This window comes from Oncorhynchus mykiss, chromosome 5, assembly GCF_057628025.1.
Source record: "Oncorhynchus mykiss isolate SJ-2025 chromosome 5, ASM5762802v1, whole genome shotgun sequence".
In the NCBI taxonomy this organism is placed as follows: Eukaryota; Metazoa; Chordata; class Actinopteri; order Salmoniformes; family Salmonidae; genus Oncorhynchus; species Oncorhynchus mykiss.
In genome coordinates this window covers 42,849,014-42,875,139 of record NC_143026.1, presented here as the reverse complement: position 1 = coordinate 42,875,139, position 26,126 = coordinate 42,849,014, and the positions used below count along the sequence as shown (strand labels likewise).

At 43.1% G+C, this 26,126-nt stretch overlaps 1 protein-coding gene and 1 long non-coding RNA gene across 5 annotated transcripts; one reads left to right on the top strand and one right to left on the bottom strand.

Annotated features, from left to right (window-relative positions):
• Positions 1–751: 751 nt before the first annotated feature.
• Positions 752–8,709, top strand: LOC149983287 (uncharacterized). The gene is made up of 2 exons (XR_016496060.1): positions 752–1,160; positions 6,459–8,709. It is a non-coding gene; the product is annotated as an uncharacterized LOC149983287 (long non-coding RNA).
• LOC149983286 (uncharacterized) lies at positions 1,547–17,161 on the bottom strand. Of its 4 annotated transcripts, none has more exons than XM_090234918.1 (4): positions 16,770–17,161; positions 4,770–5,043; positions 4,481–4,674; positions 1,547–3,336 (listed from the first exon to the last, which is right to left on the bottom strand). In XM_090234918.1, the coding sequence occupies exons 2-4, from the start codon at positions 4,867–4,869 to the stop codon at positions 3,076–3,078; spliced, it is 555 nt and encodes a 184-aa protein (XP_090091044.1). In that variant the 5' UTR covers positions 4,870–5,043; positions 16,770–17,161; the 3' UTR covers positions 1,547–3,075. The 4 variants fall into 4 exon arrangements, 3 of the variants coding, with proteins under 3 accessions (XP_090091044.1, XP_090091046.1, XP_090091045.1); XM_090234920.1 differs by having other exon boundaries at positions 4,481–4,671; XM_090234919.1 differs by having other exon boundaries at positions 8,929–16,846.
• Positions 17,162–26,126: the final 8,965 nt, after the last annotated feature.

Below are 26,126 nucleotides of genomic sequence, written 5' to 3'. Positions count from 1 at the left end.
GAGACCAGCCACCTGGAGAGCTGATGAAACAGGAGTACTCTATTTCTGTCTGTAATGAAGCCCTTTTGTGGGGGAAAACTCATTCTGATTGGCTGGGCCTAGAGCCTGAGTGGGTGGGCCTATTTCACATGACTGGACAGGGGCGCAGCCATGGGTGGGCCTGGGCCTATGCCTATGCCCTCCTAGGCCCACCCATGGCTGCGCCCCTGTTCAGTCATGTGAAATTCAGATTAAGGTCTTATGAATGATTTCCTTTTATGAACTGTAAGTCAGTAAAATTGTTGATTGTTGCATGTTGGGTTTATATTTTTGAATTCGTAAAGTATTCACACCCCTTGATTTTTTATATCCACATTTTATTTTACAGCCTTATTCTACAATTGATTCAACTGACCCCCCGCCTCATTCTACACACAATACCCCATAATGACAAAGCAAAAACAGTTTTTTTAGATCTTTTTTGAAAAAAAGTGTTCAGACCCTTTAGTCAGTACTTTATTGAAGCACCCTTTGTAGTGATTATTTAATGCAGCTGACAGTGAGAGGACATTTCTTTTTTTGCTGAGTTTACATATTGGGAACAGCCGCTCGTGAAAGAATGCTCTCGATGGTAACTCATACTGATTGTTCATTTCCAGCAATAATTATTTAAACGATTGCTTTTCAAATGTATGAAAAGGAACCACTTCCCTTACCAAGTAGTGAGTCATAAAGTCAGTTATTCTCTGCCATCTGTTGTGGTCTCTTTTGTATTTCTACACCCAGGAGAACGCCTAAGCAACAACTCAGCTGTCCCTTGCCCCGTGTTTTGCTGCCACCTGTTGAATCTGTTGTGGCAGAGGTTCCTCTGAGTTCAGCTAATTTTGCACGGTGGTTCATTCGAAGGTGGCTTCTCAGATTCGAGGTGTTTGCGAGTTTAACAAATATTTTCCTCTCACATATTCGGCAAATGGCTTCATCCAGGTTTATTAGCTGACCTTTCACAGTTGACTTGAATTCAAAATGTGCCCAAATGGCTGCAGTTGTGTTTGGTTTTGAAACAATATCCATGACAGTTTTTTAGAATCAGTTTCCACCTGTTATTGACAAACTGGGCCTGATGGGACTGCTCAGATCTTCTGCTCTTTTCTGTCCATATGGGAAGCCATGGTTAAATCAAGGTAAGTCAATACACCAGATTTTTCAAATATGTTTGTTTCTGCTATTGCTATCTCTGCAGATTATTCAAATTCAATCATGAAGTGTTTGATTTTCGACTGCATTTACATTGACCTCAGATTGATTAGAAGGACAATAGAGCCCTGAGTACCAGGCCATTAGTGACTTGATGGCTGTTAAGCCTAGTTACGGTGAATTTGGATCACGTGGAATTTTACAGCAGTCATGATTTACTGCTGGTATGGCATTAATCTGGCGTTAACAGCCCTAACCACAACTGGCACAGCTTCTTTCATGTGTCCAATGTTGGTCTTTGATTTAGCCCACAGTTCTTCAGGTACATCTTTTAGCCAATCAATGTGTGAATTATCTTGTAATACTACAGGCATGGTTTCAATTGTTTATTTTCATGGTATTGTCATTGCAGTAGCCCAGTATGGGGGATAGAAAGTTGCTGTTGGAAGTTGACCACTTTCCCTCTCCCTTCCAGGCCACCCAATCAATCAATCAAATGCATTGATAAAGTCCTTTTTACATCAGCAGATGTCACAAAGTGCTATAAAGAAACCTGTCTAAAACCCCAAACAGCATGGTGGCTAGGAAAAACTCCCTAGAAAGGCAGGAACCTAGGAAGAAACCTAGAAAGGAACCAGGCTTTGAGGGGTGGCCATCTCTCTTCTGGCTGTGATGGGTGGAGATTATAAGAGTGCATGGAAATTAAGGCCAGATTGTTTTTCAAGATGTTTAAACGTTCGTAGAGGACCAGCAGGATTAAATAATAATCACAGTGGTTGTAGATGTTGCAACAGTTCAGTCCCTCGGGAGTAAATGTCAGTTACTTCCATTACTTTCTTCATCCAAACACCCACATCTTTCCATTGAGTGTCAGGAGCTTTTGATAAACTACAATGGGGAACAGAGCCAGGGGCTTCAAACAGACTCGTCTCAGTCAGCAGCACTCCAGCTGCTACGAAGTCTTCTCCTCTGTATATCCCATTCATGGTCATCTCAACTTTCTCTTTTTGTTTTGACCATCTCTGTTGGGTCCTCTTCGCATGAGGGAACAGCAGCAGTACAATGCAGGTGTTCAGACACTTCTCAGTTAGCATGCAACGGGGAAGAGAGGGACTGCTCCCTCAGCTCTCCCTCAACATGTTGATCATTCCGGTGGCAAACATAGTAACAGTTCATCAGGCACGGAAATTTTCAATTTTCTCTCGATCCTAATGACAATCCTTCAGGGAATTCCATATGCTCATACTGTGTGCATTGTTTTCTTTGAGGGAGGGGGGGCAGACAGGGCAGATATTTTCAACACTGAAACCGCGGCCCCAGTGCCAACCAAAAATGGAATTCTATGTTTACCAACTAAAATGTCAATAAGGGGGTTTTGGGGTTTGACAGGTTTCTCCTGGTTCTTAATTTTCTTCTGTTACCGCCTCATCCTATATTTAGTAGTCCCTTCGTCCACCTCTTTCAAATGGGTTATCCACATGCATGCCAACAGGTGGGAGACGGCCACTCTCCTTTGCCTTCTCCAGCTCTAGGACAGTGTCTAGAGAAATGCCCAAACTGCCCACAGTTGTAGCAGCTCCAGTCTCCCCCTCTGTCAGTTCCAGAAGGGGCCCCTCATCCTCTACCTCTTCATCTGCCTCTTTTTATATGGTTCTTGTCTTGGCTGGTTGCTTTCTGTCTTCAGCTCCAGCTCCTTCTGCAGCTCCTCCAACAGTTCCTGATCCCACGGTTCCTCCACCGGGCACAGGCCCACCCCCAAGTGGGTTATGAGGGGGTGGAAGGCCACCATCTCCATCTGCTGGTGGAGGATTTGGCAGTGGCGGATATAAAGGGGGGCCCTATGAAAGGGTTCCCCTCAGAGAAAGGCCAGCCAGGCTTCCTCTTTTTCTTGAATCTTTCTCTTCAAGTTGGCCTCTTACAGATACCAGTTTTTCTGTGCTCAGTGTCCCATCCGCAGGGAAATTTCCATCCGTCTATCTTGTCCAGTCTTCTGTTTGGCAAAATAAATTCACTACACGGCCCTTTTGGTTCCCAGCACGGATCCTCCATCCTATTCTTACAATTTCCCTTTCCTATACTAAATCCGTTGTTGAACTGTTTATGTTTCCCTTCAGACTCTGGTGTTCGTGGCTGTACTTCCTCCCTCATATGGGCCTCAGTCACCTGGGGCACAGAGAGGGGAGAAGTCAGGCTTGTCTATCACATGTCCCTGTTGCTGTGCAGAATATCAGAAAGAGAATAGAGCAAATGAGGTCAGAAGGGAACATTGTTTCCATATGTGACTGTGACTCACCACCTGGATTCTGTGTAGCAATTTTTTTTTTTTTTTACATTGGTAAAAAGTAAAATGGTATATCATACACTACATTTTGAGGAACAATGGGAAAGTCATTCTGCTTTGAAAGTTGATAAACTTGTAAACTTACTTTTGAGAAAAGGGCCTTGAATGTTTTGGTACCTACTGGAGAGATCTCCTTTACACCCATTCAGCATTTTTCACACCCTCTTAAGCCAGCCCCACCCATCTCTTTAAGGATTCACAGGTGAGGTCTAACAGTGAGTAGTGTAGTAAAGATAGACTAAAAGTGGTAGTAGTCTAGAATAAGGAAAAATTCCAGGTAAATAGAAAATAAAATACATTTATAAAAATATTTTATAAATATTAGATGGCACTTACCCAGACACACTTGTCTAAATTGATGGGTCATATGAAAGAAATGCTATAACCCCCAGCCACATCCAGTGGTGGAAAAAGTACAACAATTGTCATAGAGTAAAAGTAACTTAATAGAAAATGACTCAAGTAAAAGTAGGCCAGTAAAATACTACTTGAGTTAAAGTATTTGGTTTTAAATATACTTAAGTGTAAACAGTAAATGGAATTGCTAAAATGTGCTTAAGTATCAAAAGTAAAAGTATAAATCATTTCAAATTCCTTGTATTAAACCAGACGGCCCAACTGTACTATATTTTTATTGACGGATAGCCAGGGGCACACTCCAGCACTCAGACATAATTTACAAACGAAGCATGTGTTTAGTGAGTCCGCCAGATCAAGTGCAGTAGGGATTACCTGGGATGTTCTCTTGATAAGTGTGTGAATTGGAGAATTCTCCTGTCAAAATGGGTGTCAGGGAAAATGTATGGAGTAAAAAGTCCATTATTTTATTTTGGGAATGTCGTGAAGTAAAAGTTGCCAAAAATATAAATATATAGATATATAAAAATATATATTTTGGTGTATGCTCTATCAATCTATCTATCCGCGTATGTCCGTAATCAGTATAAAGGATGAAATGTTGCTTACTTGTTGAGCAAAATCAAAGCTGTAATGCATCCTAATGTCTTTGCTTGTTGGTTTAGTAGGGGTCCCCAGAGACAGCTGCAGGTCTTGACAGGTGGTCTTACAGTCAGCAACCATCTTCTCATAGAAAGACTGCTCACTCTGAACAAGCAGGAGATGCTGCTCTTGCTTCTTCAGCTTGGCTGACTTAACAGCTTCTGGAAAATACAGCAATAATGTGAGATCAATACAAGTAGGGCCAATCATGTTGGAGGTCAATTAAATAATCAAAATGTGTTTATGCTTTACATACCAATTGTTGTCATCGATTCCTTGTAGAGACACCACACTGCTGTTTTGTCACTTGGGATGGCAGCAGCAATCCACCAGAGTGTTTGTGGCCTGGGTGGCATTCTGGTAATACAATATCCTCTGAGTAGTTGTTGACTTAGTTCACTACTCGCTGCAAGTCTTCATACTTCAGGTTAAACCTGTGTTTGCTTTTGCCAGCTCTCTTTTTGATGGGAGGCATTAGACCATTATCCTTGTATGACTGGTGGAGGAGAGTCAGGCATGTTCTACTGATTCTAAAAGACAAATTTCAGAAACAAATATTTTAGCATTATTATACAATAGATGTGAAATGGCATTCTGAGATATCACTACACACAGTTAATCTTAACGTCAGCTAGCTATCTAACAGCAAGCTTTAACTTGGTATTTTGTTTAGACATGTAGCTAGCTAGCTAGCTAGCTAAACAATTAACCATCATTCCAAACCATAGAGTGCTAGCAATACAAATCGAATGTCACAGCTAGCTAAAGTTAACAATATAGGGTCAATGTTAGCTAGCTAACATTAGGCTGTAACTAGCAATGCGAAATGGCTTTCTGAGAAAATAGCATTATGGTCACGTTACACAAAGTCCATACACGTAAATGAATGTTAGCTAGCTAACAGCAAGCTTTAACTTGGGGTCTTTTGTTTAGACATGTAACGTTAATGTTAGCTCGCTAAACAATTAACTATAATCCCAAACCATAGCGTACTAGCAATACAAAAAAAATTGTCGTAGCTAGCTAAAGTTAACCAAATATAGTAGGTTCAATGTTAGCTAGCAATCCAGCCATCCATCAAACATCAGCTATTTAACAGCAAGCTTGAACTTGCAATGAAAACTACTTTATGACAAAAGTAGAAATGTATAATATCAAACTGTAACTAGACTATTTATTACCCCTTGTGACAAACCTCTTCAAGATTAGGAGAGTTTGTCACAAATTAAGCGGGAAACTGTCCCCAAAATCACCCCAGAATGAGAGTTCTTTCAAACAGGATAGTGTAAGGAAGTGCTATTTCTTATGCAGGTGACCAGCCTACTGCTATTACATTGCTATAACTGAGACAACGTATTTTCACAGTAAAACATGTTAGGTCCCATACAGGATAGCTCCCACACCCACACACACAGCACACACACATTACACACACTAACTGCCGAGGACACACAGATAAGACATACACCCACACATTGGGAGGAAGAGACAGCCTTGACTTGCAGAAACCAGCGCACACACCTAATCTCCTTTCTAGCCGAACATTGTGTGACTGAGGACAGCGCACACACCTAATCTCCTTTCTAGCCGAACATTGTGTGACAAAGAACGGGACTCAGAGGGATGACGGACGGCCCAACAGGGCCAATCCAAGAAGACTACACCTCAGCCTGAACCAACCCGAAGACCCGATCTTCTAGAATCAACCTACTTTCTGTTCTGTATATGAGACATGTGCAAACTGTTAGCGGGGCTTCTTTTCTGCTGGTTCCTTAAGAACCGAATGAAATGGGCCCGTATACGTTGTACCAGATATCTTTACTCATAATTAAACTGTCACTTGTCATACAATAGACCACCTTGTCTGAATCGATCCTTGACCGGCTCACCCTCCTACATATCCCATTATCAACAATAGTACCTGTGTGTTTGTTTCTCCATCCAGGTCCACCCAGGCCTCAGGCGAGGTCAAGGATAGCAGGGTTCGGTACACAAACTGGGTTCTCGGTAGGTCCAGGTCCAAACGCCAACAGGTAAGTCCAAACAGTCCAGCTCATACACGGTAAATCCAGACGATATATACTGTCTCTTTTTCTATGGTTTACAGATCCTTTCAGCCCCTCCTCTCTCTCTTCCTGGTTTGTCTTGACCCCTTATTTGTGGGTCGGCCCCACCTTCTGAGCGTTCCCCTTGCTTCTGGGAATGGTAGTTTTGGTGGTCAGCCATTTTGTGATCTGTAGTTCTGATCGGGGTGGCCATTTTAGTGAGAGGGCAGAGCCAGTTTATTAGTTCTGCTCTCACATATCTACCATTTATCACTCGACCCCCTTCTTTGCCACACATCTCCCACCCTAGATACGACCAAGTCAAAGTGAAACTGTTGGAGACTCAAAAACCACCACATCACCCGAGCGTTTTTCTCTTTTGCCCTCTGCATCCAAGTGAGTGGGGCATGGTCACTGATGAGGGTGAAGTGGCACCCTAGCAAGTAGTATTTCAGGTTTTCTAGATCCCACTTTACTGCCAGCGCCTCTTTCTCAACGACTGAGTAGTTGCCTCCCGTGGTTCCAGAATCCTGCTTAAAAACAGGATGGGGTGTTCCACTCCTTCTACCTCTTGGGATAGCATGGCTCTGAGCTCTGAGCTCTGAGGCATCTGTCTGAACCACGAACTCTCACTCAAAGTCTGGTACCACCAGCACCGGATTATAGCAGAGAGCCTCCTGTAATGTTCTAAATGCTTTGGTGGCCCTTTTCATCCCATTTTACCATGTTTGGCCCTCTGGCTCTAGTCATGTCGGTGAGTGGGGCGGCCACTGTGGCATAACTTGGGATGAACTTCCGGTAGTCAACTCTAGGAAGGCTCGAACCTGCTTCTTATTTACTGGTTTCGGCCATCCTCCAATGGCCTCCACAATCTTACGTTGGGGTTTGATTAACCCTCATCCCACGGTGTATCCCAGATACTCTGTTTCCTCTAACCCCACGTAACACTTGGCAGGGTTCACCGTGATGGCATGACGGTGTATTGAAACAAACCGTCAGGGGTGGCAAAGGCTGTCTTTTCTCTGGCTCTGGGGGTCAGAGGAATTTGCCAGTAACCTTTGGTTACATCTCCTAACTTCTTCTATTCTCTCCAGTACTTCATATGGTTCTTTCCATGTGGCTAGTAGTTTGCACTAACACCTTATCTCCTGGTTGAAATTCCCTCAGGGTAGCCTGCTGGTGCTCTTGTGGTTGTCTCATGTGCTCTCTGACGATGGGCATGACTGTGGCTATCCTGTCTTGCATTGCTGTGACGTGCTCTATAGCACTAGTATACGGGGTGGATTGGTGTTCCCGGGCGATGTCTAAGATTCCCCGGGGGTGCCTCCCATATACCAGCTCAAAGGGGGAAAACACCAGCGAGGCTTGGGGAACCTCTCTAATGGCAAACATCAGATACGGCAACATGCAATGCCAGTTTTTCCCATTCTTATCGATTACCTTCCTGGGTATTGACTTCAGGGTGCGATTGAATCTCTCAACCAGCCCGTCCGTCTGAGGATGGTAAACCAATGTCCTCAACTGTTTCACCTGCTACAATTTACAAAGTTCTGCCATAGGGCTGGACATAAAGGGGGTCCCTGGTCAGTAAGGATCTCCTTTGGAACCCCTACCCTGGTGAACCGCAGCATTAATTCCTTGGCAATAATTTTGGGAATGGCTTCTTGGTAGAGAGTGGCATAATCTACGTAGAATGACCAGAATGTATTGGTGCCCTCTGGCGGATTTGGGTAGTGAGGCCACTATATCCATCGCTATCCTCTCAAATGCCGTTTTGATTATGGGGAGTGGCACTAACATACTTCTAACAGCTGGTCGGGGAGCTGTTACCTGGCACTTGGGGCACTCTCCACAATGCCGAGCCACTTCAACCTGAATTCCTGGCCAGTAAAACCTCCTTACAATCCGGTCTCGGGTTTTATCGATACCAAGGTGTCATCCCAGAATGTGCCCATGAGCTAGATCCAGTACTGTCCTCCAGTACCGGGTTGGGACCAACAACTGTTCCACCACATCAACCCCTATTTTTGAGACTCTGTACACCAAACCCTTTTTCATGATTAACCTCTCTGATCTCCCAAACCCGGATCCGGTATCGTGACTACAGCCTCAAGCTCATTACCATAACGCAACGTTAACTATTCATGAAAATCGCAAATGAAATGAAATAAATATGCCATCTCGCAAGCTTAGCCTTTTGTAAACAACACTGTCATCTCAGATTTTCAAAATATGCTTCTCAACCATAGGAAAACAATAATTTGTGTAAAAGTAGCTAGCTAGCAAAGCATTTAGCGTTAGCATTAGCGTTAGCATCCAGCACGCAACATTTCAACAAAAACATAAAAGCCTTCAAATAAAATAATTTACCTTTGAAGAACTTCTGTTTTCAATGAGGATACTCTCAGTTAGATAGCAGATGCTCAGTTTTTCCAAAAAGATTCTTTGTGTATTAGAAATAGCTCCGTTTTATACATCACATTTGGCTACCAAAAAAAAAACGAAAATTCAGTCCTCAAAACGCGAACTTTTTTCCAAATTAACTCCATAATATCGACTGAAAACATGGCAAACGTTGTTTAGAATCAATCATCAAGGTGTTTTTTACATATCTCTTCATTGATACATCGTTCTTGGACACATGGTTTCTCCCCTGAATCAAATGGTAAAGTACAAGCAGCTGGCAATTGCGCACCGAATTCCACGCAGGACACCAGGCGGACACTTGGAAAATGTAGTCTCTTATGGTCAATCTTCCAATGATATGCCTACAAATACGTCACAATGCTGCTAAGACCTTGGGCGAACGACAGAAAGTGTAGGCTCATTCCTTGCGCAATCACAGCCATATAAGGAGACAATGGAAAACAGAGCTTCAGAAATTCTGCTAATTCCTGGGTGATGCATCATCTTGGTTTCGCCTGTAGAATGAGTTCTGGGGCACTTACAGACAAAATCTTTGCAGATTCTGAAACTTCAGAGTGTTTTCTTTCCAAAACTGTCAAGAATATGCATAGTCGAGCATCTACAAAATATTGCGCTTAAAACGGGAACGTTTTTTATCCAAAAATGAAATAGCGCCCCTAGAGATCTAACAGGTTAAGTGGGGAAAGCTATTAGGCATCGTCCCATCATTTATGGGAGTACCATCTACGACCTGCACTTCTGCTCGGGCTCGCTACAGGGTTGGATCCTGGTTTAGGGCTGTCCCGAAAATAGTCAGGGATCCTGCCAGGTCTGTTGGTTCTAGATAGTTGTCTTCTGGATCCAGATTGACCCGGCCCCACTAGTACCAGGCTGCTTGTTATGGACGAGGTCTGCCACTTCTTCCTCATCCTCCCCTACTAGCACCTGTGAGGTTGGCCCCTGGGAGACCTTCTCTTTTCTTGGCTTTGGTTGAAGGCTACATGCTACTTCCTGCTTGGTCAGGGTTGTTGGCTTCTCAAATATGCCGTTCTTTTGGCATAAATTCACAAAGTTAGGAAAGTATCTACCCAGCATTACATCATATAACATCTTTGGGACCACGCTGACCTCATAATCCAGCAGCCCGTCCTCGGTTTGTATGCTACTAAGGCTTTGGGGTACGGGTGGGTATCCCCATGAATGCATGTAACACTGATATCCTGACTTGTATCCAGTTTATGAGTCGGCACTAGGTTTGCAACGACCATACTTCCAGAATCAAGCAGGGCTTCAACCTTTTTCCCTTCAACCTTTACCATACACATGTGTTTGTTTCTTGATCTTTCAAGTACAGTGGTTACCACAGGACATGCATACAATATATCAGCTTCTTCTTTTTCCACAGAGGTTACATTGCATTGGCTCTTCTTTAATAGGGCAGTATGCTGCAATATGTCCCGGTCGATTACAATTGTAACAGATAATAGGGTTTCGAGGGGGGGACCTCGAAACCCTACTAAACCAGCAAGCAAACCGGTCCCGGTTTCCGTTTTTTTCCTGTAGTGTCTTGGCCCCATTCTGATTCTTTCCACACTGCCCCACGCTGCTCTCTTCCCTTTTCAAATGTTGGAACAGTCTTACCCTGTCCGCTGATTTGCCCAGGCCTGGGGAATGGGGGTCTTTCCTCCTGTGCCTGCTCAGCTGTTCCTGCCGTACAATACCATTCAACCAGGCCCACGAGATGGTCAGCGGGAAAGTACCTTGTTCTGGCCAACCCATCGTCAAACTTCTTGGGGTAGACCTTGCTGAAACTGGTCGACGATCTTAGCGGATGAACGGGTCTCCGGGCGCAACCATTTGCGTGCCAGATGAATCAAGTCGGACATCTGTGTTTGGGGGGGGGGGGGGGGGGGGGGTTGTCCAGGTCGGTAGGACCACTGGTGGAAGCAATGTGCCCTCACGGTATCGGTCACTCCCAGTCTAGTCAGAATCACTCCCTTTAGTTTATCGTAATCCAGTGCATCTTTCAACTCCAGGTCGAAATACGCTTTTTGAGCATCCCCTACCAGGTATGGTGCCAGAAGCCCTGCCCATTCTTCTTTCGGCCACTTCTCCCTCTCTGCCGTCCTTTTGAAGGTGGTGAGATATGCTTCCACATCATCCTGCTGTGTCATTTTTTGAAGAAAAGGATTGGCCCGACTCTGGGTATTTGCAGCTGGTCCGCTAGCCCCTTTAGGCCTTTTCTTAACTCCCGGGTGTTTCTCTCTTGCTCCTCTCTGAGCAGCTGGTTGGTGCTGTGCTGGACCTGTAACGTATCCTGATACATTCGCATTGAATCCTGATGAGCTATTTGTTAAGCTCTAGTTGCCTCTTGTTGGGCGGCTGTCTCTTGTAACAGGGCCTGTATGGCTCCCTCCATACCCATTTTCCCAGAGCAAATTGTCATAACCAAACAAAGCCACAAAAAAACGTGACTGACCTTTGGAGTGCTAACTGAACATGATTTTTTTCTCTTTCTGCTACTTCCTACACATATAAAATAACACCTTGTGCTCAATAGCACCTTGTGCTATTATCAGTGGTTCTCAGACCATGAGGACACTTCTCATAAATGCTTACAGACAATTGTCAGTGGGGCTTTTACGGCCCTCACTCTAGACTTCTCCTGAGATTAGTTATAGCCTTCTCCTAAGAATATGGTACGCTCATTTTTCTGTTTAGTTTTATTGGTTTTTAAGCAAATTCATTTAAATTGATTTACTGAAATCAGTTGAGTTGTCCTTATACTGTAGGTCTTGTAGATATTGTGTTCCTCCCAGATGCATCCCACAGTGAAAGTCTGTTGGGCGTGTCCTTATCCTTTTTTTGGTGAGATGGGAATTTCCCTTAATGCCTTCCCAAGAAAGCGCCATCAGTGTTCCCTCTCAGACATTCACTGATGGATCATGTTGAGAAGATTAAACCTTTGTATTCGTGAGGCCAAAATTGTTGTGGAAATTCACCACTATGGACTTAAACTCAATGTAAATGAATCAATTTTCATTATCACGGCCGGAGAGGTTCACAAACTCAATCAAAGCTTGATGAAAACTATGAAAAGGGCGTTCCCATTCAGTTCTTAGATAACGCTATACAAACAAGTAATTTAAGCATGATCTACATTAATCATTATTAATGTTGGTTCCTGCATGTGACTGACCGATACCTCACAAGGCTTCTTCTCTCAAAGCTGAGACCTTGAAACTGAGATACTCCTTTTGGTTTCCAGAGTAATGTTCTGGACATACTGCCAAATTTCTTATATAGTGATAGTGATGATTTATCCCATGTGCAATCAATCATTGTGTACAATCAATCAGTCACTCGAATGAACACAACAGAGTTGGTTATTAGAAAAGCAGCATTTTTGCTAAACATACGATCTGTGTATTATCTGATACACACAAACATAACATTTTCCCTCCGTGTAAGGAAGCATGTGTGTAACTGTATGAAGCAAAATTCTTAAGTTAAACCACTCTACTGCAATGATTTTAGGAGTGTAAAGGCTATGAAATAAGGATTAGTTACTAGTCAGATTGTAAAACCCAGAATGAAGGGTTTGAAAGTGTCTGTGGTTTTATGTGTTGATTTTGCTTACTTTTAATATAATTATTTTTGATAGAACCTCCGTTGATAGTTTAAGCTATAATATAATGATTACCTTAAAATGTAACATTCATTATTACAGAACTGAGTGTAAGGGAAATTGTAATTGTCTGAAGAGAGAGCCTTGAGTTGTACACAGTATGCATCTCCTCTCACTCTATCTTGGATTGTGCAGGTGACTGTGACCTCCTCCTCAGACCAATTGGCAGAAGGCCCAGCATCTGTTCTGGGAGTTAAGATAGAAGTTTTTTGGGAAACAGCCAGTCATGCACAGGAACCAACCCTATGAACCCATGCCTATGTAGCTTTTTTTGTAGAGCAGTAAATAAGAGGACTGAAGGGATTCATTTAATATTGACTTAATATTGAATTTCTTCCACACTAGCTTTACCAACAGCCATATGAAAACCTTTTAAAAACAGAATAACACAATACAAAATTAACAAGGGCAACATCTAAGCAGGCAAAGGTGTTTGAGTGTAATCATGTTAGCCATATTGAGATTCAGAATAAAGTAGATTTACACCAAAACATTAATTTTTAGTTTTTTTTTTTAAGAATATGGGGGTGGGGGGGGCCTAGAGATGCAAAATCCTTCAAGGAACCTTGGACCCCAAATTGTTTTATTTTGATGTCAGATCCCACTTGTTTTCCTTAAAGCTCCAGAGCAGTTGACAACATAATTTTACACATTATGAGATACTGTGAAAATTATGATAATTCCCTTTTAGTGCAAGAACTGTTTAAAAAGCTATGTCAGCTTGTTTTGGTGGGGTGGAGTTTTGTCCTTCCATGAAGAAAATTGCTCCACCATAGATGGTCAAGTCAGACAGAGTACTGCGGACTGCAGCTTTCCTTCTCGTTCACTGACTTGTAACCAAAGAAAATGTTTGATTTGGCTAGCTGTGTGACGTGACACAAACCCATCTAGCAAACTTCGGTCAACTTGCACCGGAGACTGAATGTGTTTTGCGTATAATCTGCTTTTTACTCAAGCCTCCGATCTATCCTGTTGCCAATTTAACATGAATAGCCCATAGCCTACAGAATATTGTCTTGTCCAGTCATGGGAAAAGTACACAATTCTCACACCCTGATCTGTTTAACCTGCCTTGTGCTTGTCTCCACCCCCCACCAGGTGTCTCCCATTTGTCCCCATTATCCCCTGTGTATTTATACCAGTGTTTTCTATTTGTCTGTTGCCAGTTCATCTTGCCCCGTCAAGTCTTACCAGCGTGTTTTCCCGTTTGAGTCTTTCTAGTTTCTGTTTTCTAGTCTTCCCGGTTCCAACCATTCTGCCTGCCCTGACCCTGAGCCTGCCTGCCGTTCTGTAACTCATTGACTCTGCCCTGGATTACTGACCTCTGCCTGCTCTCAACCTGCCCCGGCTTGTCCCCTCGTATAATAAATATTATGAGAACTGTACGATCCGCCTCCTGTGTCTGCATCTGGGTCATATCCTGAGTTGTGACAGTACGAACTGGCTATGACTGACCCAGCAGACTCGGATCAGCTCTGCGACACTGTCTCCTTACAAGGAGCCACCATTAGAAGACACAAGGACTTGCTACGGAACCTTATAGAAAGATTCCACACTGTGGCAGAACGCCATGACCAAACCTTCGATAACTTACTGGAGCAATTCTTCGGGCTATCTAATAGGCAGCAAGCCACAACGGTACCTGCCCAGACTCTCAGTAACCCCGCCTCTAGCGGTGCTTCTCCCCTTCCCACCCCGGCTCTCCAAGAACCCCACTTACCACCTCCAGAGCGCTATGCTGGGGATCCTGAAATATGCCGGGTGTTTCTCTCCCAGTTGTCCCTCATCTTCGAGCTGTAGCCCTCTTCATTTCCTTCGGATTGCTCGAAGATAGCGTACCTTATAACGCTGATGTCTGGGAGGGTGCTCGTCTTTGCTACGGTGATGTGGGAGCAACAAACCGCCGTGTGCCATAATCTGGAGGAGTTCGTGGCAGAAGTAAGGAAGGTGTTTGATTCTCCGATGTCCGGGAGAAAGGCGACTCAGAAGCTTCTGCAACTGCGTCAGGATTCCCGTAGTGTGGCTGACTACGCTGTAGATTTTCGTACGTTGGCTGCCGAGAGTGCCTGGAATCCAGAGTCCCTATTCAACACCTTCCTTCATGGATTATCGGAGAGGGTCAAAGATGACCTCGCAGCCTGGGAGCTACCCATGGACCTCAATTTCCTCATAGCCCTGACTATAGGGATTGCTGGGCAGCTATGGGAACACAGGAGGGAGAGGAAGTCTGTTCCCGACCACTCATTTCTCCCTCGCCTCCGAAGAATCCCAGAAGTCCCAGACGCCTACACTTCCAAGAGAATCCGAAGTTACCGGAGTTCCCTTGGGAATCATCGAGGACTGTCGACTTGTCTTTTCCGGCATCCATGCAACTGGGCATGGCTAGATTATCCCCTGAGGAATGTTCACGCAGACTAAGCTCTAAAAGCTGTCGGTATTTTATATATCCACCTGTCCAATAAAAAGCCCAGGCCCATCAGAAGGTAGGAGTACGCTGGTGGGCCATGAGTCTTTACTCATACTCCTCTCCATGCTATCCTGTTGTAGGGGGGGGGGTCCCGGTCCCGGTCTTAGAGTGGGCTCATTCCTATAAGCTAATCTGGCTCCTGCCGAACCCTGGCTTTCCTCCGAACCCTGGCCTTCCTCTATCACATGACCTACAGAATGGTCAAGCAAGTTCATGCTAACGACATTTTCGGATCACTAAACAACTTAATTTAGAACCACGGAAAGTTACTGCAAGTCGCAAAGAAAACAGGAGCTGCCTCAACTATTACAGCACCATTTCAACTTCAACATCAAATCACCTATGGTTAGTCGAATACAGTGACAACAAAAATATATCAAAAACAATTTAGTCTAATCAATGTAAGCTAAATATGATGTCCATGGTTCTGATTTCTTTGTGTGCCTGCATTCGTGCAAGTAGAAAAACATGTTGACCCTCCCTACTTGTAGAGAAAAGCCAATGCCATCCTCCTCTCTTTCATGTTGACAAAACGGTCTATCATTCTGTCACACAGTAGACACTTGATTTTTGGCTATAATCATTAGCCAGTACGGAGATTTAAGTAAAACGACAATCCAAATCCCTATCTTCATCCATGGCAAGGCTAATTTAGGAAAGGAACCATTTTAGCTAGCTAGCTAGTTAGCCACCGGAGGACAACAACACAACGAGATGCAACAATTCAAGTTGTTTCTGTCAATGATGTATGGTCTCAATGTGATTTGACAGGGGAGACGCCAAACCCAAGCTGGCCGTGACACATTTTGTTTTGGTGTGTCGGGACCATTCACAGTTGAGCTCACTCAGTTTAGCTCAACGCTGATTGGCTATAATTTTATACTTTATCAAGGGAGGCCAAATTCTCACTGGCTTCCCTTGCATTCAATGCTACAGGCGGCAACATTGTCATACTCGTTTGGATCAGATAGATGGCCCTAACAGAGACAGAGGGCCGCTGTTTCGCTCACTCAGATGCTTTCTCCTGTGTGATACATTAAGCCTCTTGCGAATTGAAGGGAAATTATGAAACACAGAGAGAGGAAAGATACATTACTTTGTATGTTCGTTTCTTTTTTCCTTGGTCAATTTGAGGAAGCCTGTCTTCCCTTGGCATCCATGAATACATGCCACTGGATCTGAAACGGGTGGAGCCTTTGCTTACTTCACCACAGGTCCTGTGGTAAAGAAGACAAAGGCTTCACCTCTCAGTGATCACCTAGGTGACTCAGTGATCTCTGTCGCAAGGGGCCAAAGAGAAACCTACATCTACCTCAAGACGAGACAAAACATTCCTATGAGGTAAGTTTTAACGTCAAAGTTTTTAACTCCTTATACCATTATACTGTTAAAACAAAACAAAAATATATTCTGAAATAATGGAAAGATAAGTGTGTATGGGTTAGTATCTACATAAATGACAACTTAGAGCTCAAGTCAAGTGTATCAGTTGTCTATACTTGTTCAGGAACATTTCGATAAATGAGTTGTTGAACAGGTTATGTATTCCCCAGATTGTTATTAACAATGACAAAAATATACATTAATTTACCCTCTGTGCCAGTTCCACCCCTTTGTTTCAATTTGTTCTCTAAGACAAGGCACACTCACCTCTTGAAGGGAGGTGCAGGTTGTCAGGGTTAGTTTCGGTCCAGAGGAAAAATGCAGGTAGCTGGTTTCTGGTGTTGCTGCAGCGAAACATCACATTGTAATGTTATGTTGTAGGCAGACACTAACACCAGTATTGCAGATTTCATCAAGCAAATGGTGTTGGGCGAAACCCCAGTGAAAGGGGATACAAAGGTTGAGGTTCATGTGATTTGCTGTTTTCACAGAGCGATCCACAGGCCAACTTGCACACACACCATTGCCAGGTCCTCACATACCCGCAGGTAGATGCAGAGGGCTGTGGCTGACATCTTCTCTGGCCCATCTGTATGCCTCTTCATCTCCTCCCAACTGATGCTGCACGTCATTTTTTTTTTACCCCATCACTTGAATGCCTTCAAAACAGAAGTAAACATGTTTAAATCCACAGTAACTGTCCTGCTTTTCTGACTTGTAACCTACAGTATTAGCCTATACGATTAGTAAGGGATAAACGCAGAACCTCTGTACATGATCTGGAAATAATGGACAACATAGCAGGGACGACACACCATATGTTTTAGGTATCCAAGGCCCTGCAACAGACTAACGTCCTGTCCAGGGGTTGTACTTGTACATCAAGCTGCCTCACACTACCGAAACAGGAGATGCACTTTTTTTTAAATCGAGTTAATTGATTGGGTAGAGACATCTACATACCTGCACTCCTCATTGCATTCTCTGCCAGCTGAATCATCTACTGCTCCTCGGGGCTTATGTTCTTTACAATGATGTGTTTGAGCTAATCTACTGAGTAGCTTTATCCTTAGTTTACAATCCATTTTTACGTTAATATCTATTAAAAAGTGTACTTACCATCGCTAATAAATGTAGGAAATTGATATAGTTATATGTATGCAATGGCGAAATTAGCTAGCTAGCTATTTACCAGCAAAGGCTCCACATTTATGTTGTGCAGCATAACATTTTGCACCTGATTGGTCTGACGCTAAAAATGATGCTTCGCAGTGATTGGCTTGAATGTCCAACGTGTAGTTTAAAACGCCATCTACCACGGAGACGGTAAATTAGTTAATCCTTTAGACCCAAATATAATTCTAGAAGACTGCTGTAGATTACTGAGAATTTTCAAGATGAGGCACATTTTCTCACACATACATAGAGACACAAACAGACATAGCTCAAAAACAACGAATAAATCACAATTACAAGTTAACTTAGTTTTAGAGAGCACACACTGGCACACACTCAATCATTTGCTCACTCGCACATAATATGCACATACATTTGTACCGACTCTTCCCACCCGCACACCCACTCACAATACAAGCTGCTTCTACTCTGTTAATCGTATACCCTGTTGCCCTTACCTGTATACAGTACATATCTGCCTCCATCACTCCTGTATCCCTGCACATGTAAATATGGTACTGAGACTGACTTTTTAAATCATTCCTGAATATAATATGCCTACTTTCTTACTTACTTACTTATTGTGTATTCAATATTTGCTATTATTATTTATTGTGTGTTTATTTTCTAGTGATAAGTTGTTATTGGGTTTTGAGTTTTGAGTTTGGAAGAACGACATTTCACTGTACTTGTGCATGTGACATTAAAAACTTGAAACACAACCTCTTCTTTCATTTGATGCTACATTCATGTCAATAAGAATAAGACTCATTTTGTCTTCCATTGTGTAAAGACACCCACTATAAAAACAAGATTAACACTCAACACAAGAAAAAAACTCTAGAATATTTCAATTGTAGTACATTTGACCGAATTACTCAATCAAAATGTACAAAGTATAATACAGTATATTAATAAAAACGATTGGCAGGTATGCCCTCACCCGTCTGAGCAGTCGACTGTGAATGCCCTCACCTTCTAGTGCAATTATGCTGACTGTGATTTGGGTTCACAGAATGTCCTATATGAACAATGCTGATGCTCCTCTGGGTTCTGACCTTGCACAGGATGACAGGATGTCTGGTAACAACAATGCTTCTTTTTTCAGGGTTTTTATTTCATTTTCATTTTCACCGACACCACACACACACACAGTTTTGGTAATATAACATGAATCTTGACTGGGAGTGAATCTGGGTGGAATAGTACTTGTGTTTCTCTGAATGAACATGACAACATATGGCACCCTCTCTCTCCGGCCTTCCATGCTGATGTGTGATCTGATTTGCCCCAGCACCACAGGGTAGTAAATTACTCTGCGCATGCAGAGATCCATCTGGGTGGGTTCCTTGGCAGTGCAACAACCACTTTAAGGATTGCTGATATCATGGCCTTGTAGTTTCAATGGAGTGGTGTATATAAAAAAGTACATGGTATTGCGCAGAGGTGGAGCGCATGAGGTCCTCGCTTATCCAAGGAGTTTTGTGTCAAATTCACATTTTTACGTAACTACTACTTTCGATATTCCAAGCAGAAAATAGTGGCATGGTGGTCAAGTGGAAGGTGTCCGTTTTGTTAACCAAATCATGGATTCAATCCCCGTCCGTGCCATAATGGAAGATGACTGACATCATGGTATTGGAGTTGTATATGAAACAGCACACTGTAATGATATGGCATTATGTCTACCAAAGGGGATGAGGTGCAACACAATTGTGAGGTCCTCGGTTTTGATCCCCAGCTTCTCCATGGAGTTATTTGTTGTCAAATTCAAGTTTGACAACAAATAAGAGCAGTGGTTGATTAGCCTCAACCCATGTCCAGAGTGTAGCTCCAATGTTTTCTGGGATTTGCACATTTATACCACCGCTTCATTCAGGACTACAGCACCCTCTCTCCCAAGGTTCTGTTCACATGGTCCCCAGCTGCTGACCGGGCGTCTTCATATCTGAAGTATCGGTTCATCACAGCCCCTATCCTCATGCATCTGGACCTGTTCCAACTATTCGTGGTAGAGGTCTATGCTTCTGATGTTGGAGTGAGGGCCGTCCTGTCCCAGCGGTCTGCCCGGGACCAAAAGCTGCATCCCTGTGCCTTCCTGTCCCATTGTCTCAATCCCCCTGAGAGGAACTATGACGTGGGAGGCTCGGTCCCCGGTCCTGGAGTGGGCTCATTCCTCTAAGCTAACCTGCCACCTGGCTCCCGCCGAACCCTGGCCGTCCTCCGTCAATGCTTTTGGTGGCCCACTAGTTTCTGACTTCTCCGCATTTGTCGCAGCATGCATGGTGTGTGCTCAGACTCCGTGGCAAGCTCCGGCTGGCCTCCTTCAACCACTCCCTGTTCCTCATCACCCCTGGTCCCATATATCCCTGGACTTTGGCACTGGTCTCCCTCCGTATGATGGCAACACCACCATCCCTACAGTGGTGGATAGGTTTTCTAAAGCCACCCATTTCCTCCCCCTCCCCAAGTTACCTTCAGCCAAGGAGATGGCCCAGCTCATCGTGCAGCATGGACTTCCTGTCGACATAGTCTCCGATCGCCTCCTGTGTCTGCATCTGGGTCATATCCTTAGTCGTGATACCAATTGTCATACATGATTAAAGTATAGATACCTTAATAGAAAGTTACTCAAGTAAAAGTCACCCAGTAAAATAATAAAAGTATTTGGTTCTAAATTTTGTGGCAGACCAGGGGGTTTGGTCAAGACGTTTACACAGATCAGACTCGGACAGAATTGTATTAGCTCAGTTTCAAGGGTGTTTATTAAATAACAAACAAAGAGAAAATAATAGGTCTCCTCCAGGTCTCCTCCCTCTCAGGTGTGCTCTCCCTCTTCCTCTTCCTCCTCCTCTCCCTCTGCTACTTTCTTTCCCTCCTCCTCTTCCTCCTCCTCTCCCTCTTCCTCTCCATGTTCCTCTCCCTCCACTCTCCCTCCTCTTCACTCTTCTCTCTCCCTCCACTCTCATCTCCTTCCCTCTCCTCTTCCTCTCTCCCTCGTCTTCCTCTCTCCCTCCACTCTCCTCTTGTGCCACTCCTCCCTCCTCACTCCACATCTCTATCCCTCCAATCATTTCTAACTCCTCTTCCTCCTTGCCTTTTGCTGCTGAGCTCACATCACTCCCTTCCCTTTCATTGATCTAGTGGAACAGAGTAACCGAAGGAGGGGAACAAATAGAATGCCATAGTGGTCAGGAACATAACCTCTCTCTCTTCCTCTCACACACGTCTCTCTCTTCCTTCCTCTTCCTTCCTCTCTTTCTCAACCATACACAAACCATTTTCCTAAGAATGGGTTTTCCATAATTCATTGTGTGATATAGTTACAAGCCTCCCATTCGATACATGCACTTTCTCTCTCTCTTTCTCTCTCTCTCTCTCTCTCTCGACTCCAATCAACTATTGCTTTGTTGCCTGACAGACGAACTACATAGTTTGCCAATGTTAGCTGATTAGTTACAAAGCTGGGTCAGTTTCCAAATTAATTGCATCTATAGAAACAGGATACAACAAGCAACTTGTTAGCTGGCTATGTAAACATATATCCAACTCATCATATAAGCTCCATTGCACGGGCATCTACACTGCCCTAACACAACAGCTAAGCTGTCAAATAATAGGAAAACGAGGCAATGTATAGCCTATGAATGTCTGCACCTAGCAAACATGACAAACCATAAACTAAGGCCAACAGATAAACACAAATTAGTCAATCCATTTCAGCGGCTAGTTAGCTGGTTGTCTGTATGGCTAGCTAGTGAAAGTGACAGCTGAGGTTGACGCTACAAGAGCGCAGCCCAAATTGTATTTTCTTGCCTGAGAGACTAACTAGCGTGCTAACTATAGCAAGCAGCTTGGGCCGTTTCCATTTGAATTACATTGGTAGAAACAAGACAAACAACCAATTACACTGACCAAAAACAAATAAATGGAATATGTAAAGTGTTGGTCCCATGTTTCAAGAGCTAAAATAAAAGATGCCAGAAATGTTCCATACAAGGTCATTGACCACAGATAAAATGACATCAAATCACATAATATCTACCGTAGCTTTGATTTGATTGATACTTTCAAAATCTTAGCTAGCAAGCTAGCAGTCATTGTCATGAATCAAGTCGACAATCAACTGGCAAATCCTTATCAATCCTTGTCATATGAAGAGAAATTATGAAGAGAAATTATAGATAAAACGTATCGGTGCTGATCGGCCGTTGGAGTTAAACATTATACAACAAGTTTGAAATTGCAAATTCAACAATGAGTTTGGAAGGAATCAGTGGCTAAGCATTGCAAAGCAATCACTAGCCTGGTATTCAGTGGAGTGGGTGTGTGGTCCAAGTCTGAGTTTAAGGGTCTCTTTTCCTGGCAAATTTAAAAGAATAAACATTTAACATTGGCCATGCTGTCAAGCAGGCATGACTTTTGTCGCATTCAAAACAACTGGAAACTCGGAACTGGAAAATCTCAGAAAAAACAAGCTCCAAATTGGAAAATAAGTTTTGAACGATCATCCATAGCCTGTTTTAGCAAAATGTAATCATTGAACATAGTCAAAGCTTTCATTGTCTGCTTATATGCCCCCTTTATTTATCCTATGGTTCTGACTTGGTGTACAGGGAGAATGCTGTAAGAACGGCCCATGTTCTGAATTCTATCGCTGTACATTTCAAAGTGCTAAACAAATAGTTATATTGACTACGTCCGTCCTAGATCGCTCATTAATGTCTTAATCGAAATTATGGATTGCCTCTTATCCGCTCGTCGTCCCCTTATGCCATAGTTTGTACCTCTCAATTGTCAGTAGAAACCACATTTGTTAAAGCATATTTTTTTCAAAGGCAGTAAATGAGGCTGAATGAACTGGTTCGCTGCCAGACAAGTCTCCGCTGATAGCCAGGTGTAGCAGTGGTAAGGTGTTGGGACTGCAGCTGGAAAAGCTTTATGTAGGCCCAGTTTGTGGGCACTGTTTGTCACCGTTATAGTGCAATTAATGTACAGTATTGTTTAGTGTTGTGTAGTGGTTTTGCTGGCATGCATCCCACAATTTTGGGGGGGAGTTTGCCCCACCAAGATTTACATGCTAAAATTGCCACTGGGAATACTTCTTCAAGACGTTTCCACTTCACAATAACAGCACTTACAGTTGACTGGGGCAGCTCTAGCAGGGCAGAAATTTGACGAACTTGTTGGAAAGGTGGTATCCTATGACGGTGCCACGTTGAAAGTCACTGAGCTATTCAGTATGGGCCATTCTACTGCCAATGGCGATTGTATGGCTGTGTGATTCATTTTATAAACCTGTCAGCAATGGGTGTGGCTGAAATAGCCAAATACGGTTATTTGTCCTTATACATTTGTGTATATATAGTCTATATTACACTGAACAAAAACATAAACGCAACATGTAAAGTGTTGGTCCCATGTTTCATGAGCTGAAATAAAATAACCCAGATATGTTCCATTCCCACAAAAAGCTTATTTCTCTCAAGTTTGGTGCACAAATTTGTTAACATCCCTGTTAGTGAGCATTTGTTATTTGCCAAGATAATCTATCCACCTGACAGGTGTGGCATATCAAGTAGCGGATTAAACAGCAAGATAATTACACAAGTGCGCCTTGTGCTGGGGACAATAAAAGGCCACTCAAAAATGTGCTGTTTTGTCACTCAAGACAATGCCACAGATGTCTCAAGTTTTGAGGGAGCGTGCAATTGTCATGCTGACTGCAGGAATGTCCACCAGCGCTGTTGCCAGAGAATTTAATGTTAATTTCTCTACATAAAGCCGCCTCCAACGTACATCCAACCAGCCTCAAATCAAATCAAAGTTTATTTGTCACGTGCGCCGAATATAACAGCCTTACAGTGAAATGCTCACAACCGCAGCCCATGTGTATGGCGTCATGTGGGTGAGCGGTTTGCTGATGTCAACATTGTGAATAAAGCTGGTTTATGGCACGGGCAGGCATAAGCTACAGACAACGAACACAATTGCATTTTATCAATGGCTACTTGAATGCCCCAAAATACCATGACGAGCTCCTGAAGGCCATTGTGAGGACTATTTTCTTGAAGATATCTCTTACCAACAGATGCATATCTGTATTCCCGGTGATGTGAAATCCATGGATTAGGGCCTAATGAATTTATTTAAATCTTTGGAATTGTTGCATGTTCCATGTTTATATTTTTGTTCAGTATATTTTCTACAAATAAATTGCTCAGAGAAAGAGATTTTGTTTAAAGGGTTGCTTCGGGATTTTGGCAATGAAGCCCTTTATCTTCTTCCCCAGAATCAGAAGAATCTGGGGAAGTAGATAAAGGGCCCCATTGGCAAAATCTCAAAGTATGCTTTTAACAAGTCATTTTTTTTAAATGGAGAAAAGAATCGAGGTTCAAATTATTGTCTATGTAATTAGGTACTTTTCTGCATATGCTTCTGTTTTTTAAGTAAACCTCACCACTGGTGTGCGTGGCCAAAGAGCTTGTTTGTCAAACTCCAGGTTGTACTATGGTCAGATGACATGAAAAAGAGCTCTTTGGCCACCCTAACTCGAACTTCATGGGAATCTTAGCAACTGTTATGGGAATGTTCCTAGTTTGCTGGGATGATGAAACAATTGTTGTTTTTTGGAAATTTTTTCTTTGGGACCATCAGACGACGTCCTGATAACTGATATACAGGAACATTCTTACAACGTTCCCATGAAACGTGTCTAGAACATTAACATTTTATATTCTCAGAACATGGCAACCATGTTCTATGTATGTTTTGGTGGGACGTTGATGGAATATTGTCCTAACCCTCAGAACACAGGAGACTAATGTTCTTGCAACGTTCCCATGAATCATGTTTAGAATATCTTATATTCTGAGAACATGGCAAGCATGTTTTGTATACATTTGGTGGGATGTTGATGGAATATTCTCCTAACATGAATGTTCTTACAACATTCTCATTTAACATGTCAAAAAACGTAATATCTTATACTCTGAGAACATGATAACCAGGTTTTGGGTAAGTTCTATTTGACATCAAGGAATGGACTCTTGGAAACATTCTTAGCACGTCTATAAAGTTGTGAGAAAGTTTGTTGTTCGCTGGGTTATAGTTACATGTCATTTGCTGCATGCATGATCACTTTTTGCAACCTATCATTTCACTTACCCAGTGAGAACCACGAGCCCAGGCTGACATGGATTTCCTGTACCGCATCCAAAGTCTGCCAGCAGCCTACCAAAGGTTGCACCTTGTGCAATAGTTATCCATATTTCTGGAACTTCATATTATTCACTCTAACTATTTCTATGGTGGATTTGCGGCCTTAATTCTGGAAGATGCCAAAACTTTGGAGAACTCAATTCTTGACATAGATTTTCAAGCATATTTAAATCAAATCTGTAACTCAGCCACTCAGGAATAGGGGAAGACACATCTTGGTAAGCAACTCCAGTGTAGATTTGGTATTGTGTTTTGGGTTATTGTCCTGCTGAAAGGTGAATTAATCTCCTATTGTTTAGTGGAAAGCAGACTGAACCTATCATGGCACAAGGCGAGACCCAAATGCAGACACAGGAGGCAGATGGTTGGAGTCCTACAAAGTTTATTAATCCAAAGGGGTAGGCAAGAGAATGATCGTGAACAAGCAAAAAAGGTCAAAACAAGATCAGAGTACAGGAGGTACAGAGTGGCAGACAGGCTCATAGTCAAGGCAGGCAGAATGGTCAGGGAGGCGGGTACAAAGTACAGAAACAGGCAGGGGTCAAAACCGGGAGGACTAGAAAAAGTAGAATGCAAAAAGCAGGAGAATGGGAAAACCGCTGGTTGACTTGGAAACATACAAGACGAACTGGCACAGAGAGACAGGAAAACAAGCGACACCTGGAGGGGGTGGAGACAATAATGAGGACAGGTGAAACTGATCATGGTGTGACAGAACCAGGTTTTCTTCTAGGATTTTGCCTGTGCTTCGCATTAATTTGTTTCTTTTTTATCCTGAAAACTCCCAGTAATTAACGATTACAAGCATACCCATAACACGATGCAGCCATTACTATGCTTGAAAATATGGACAGTGGTACTGTAATGGAACATTTTAATTGTCACGTCCTGACCTTAGTTCCTTTTTTATGTCTACATTTTAGTTTGGTCAGGGCGTGAGTTGGGGTGGGCATTCTATGTTTTGTTCTATGTGTTATATGTCTAGGTGTTTGGCCTGGTATGGTTCCCAATCAGAGGCAGCTGTCAATCGTTGTCTCTGATTGAGAACCATACTTAGGCAGCCTGTTTTCCCACTATGGGTTGTGGGTAGCTGTTTTCTGTTTTGTGTTGCTGCACCTTACAGGACTGTTTTGTTTTCCTCCCTTTGTTATTTTGTTTAGTGTTTCTGTTCTAAGAAAAGTAACAGGAACACTTACCACGCTGCGCATTGGTCCGATCTTTCATACT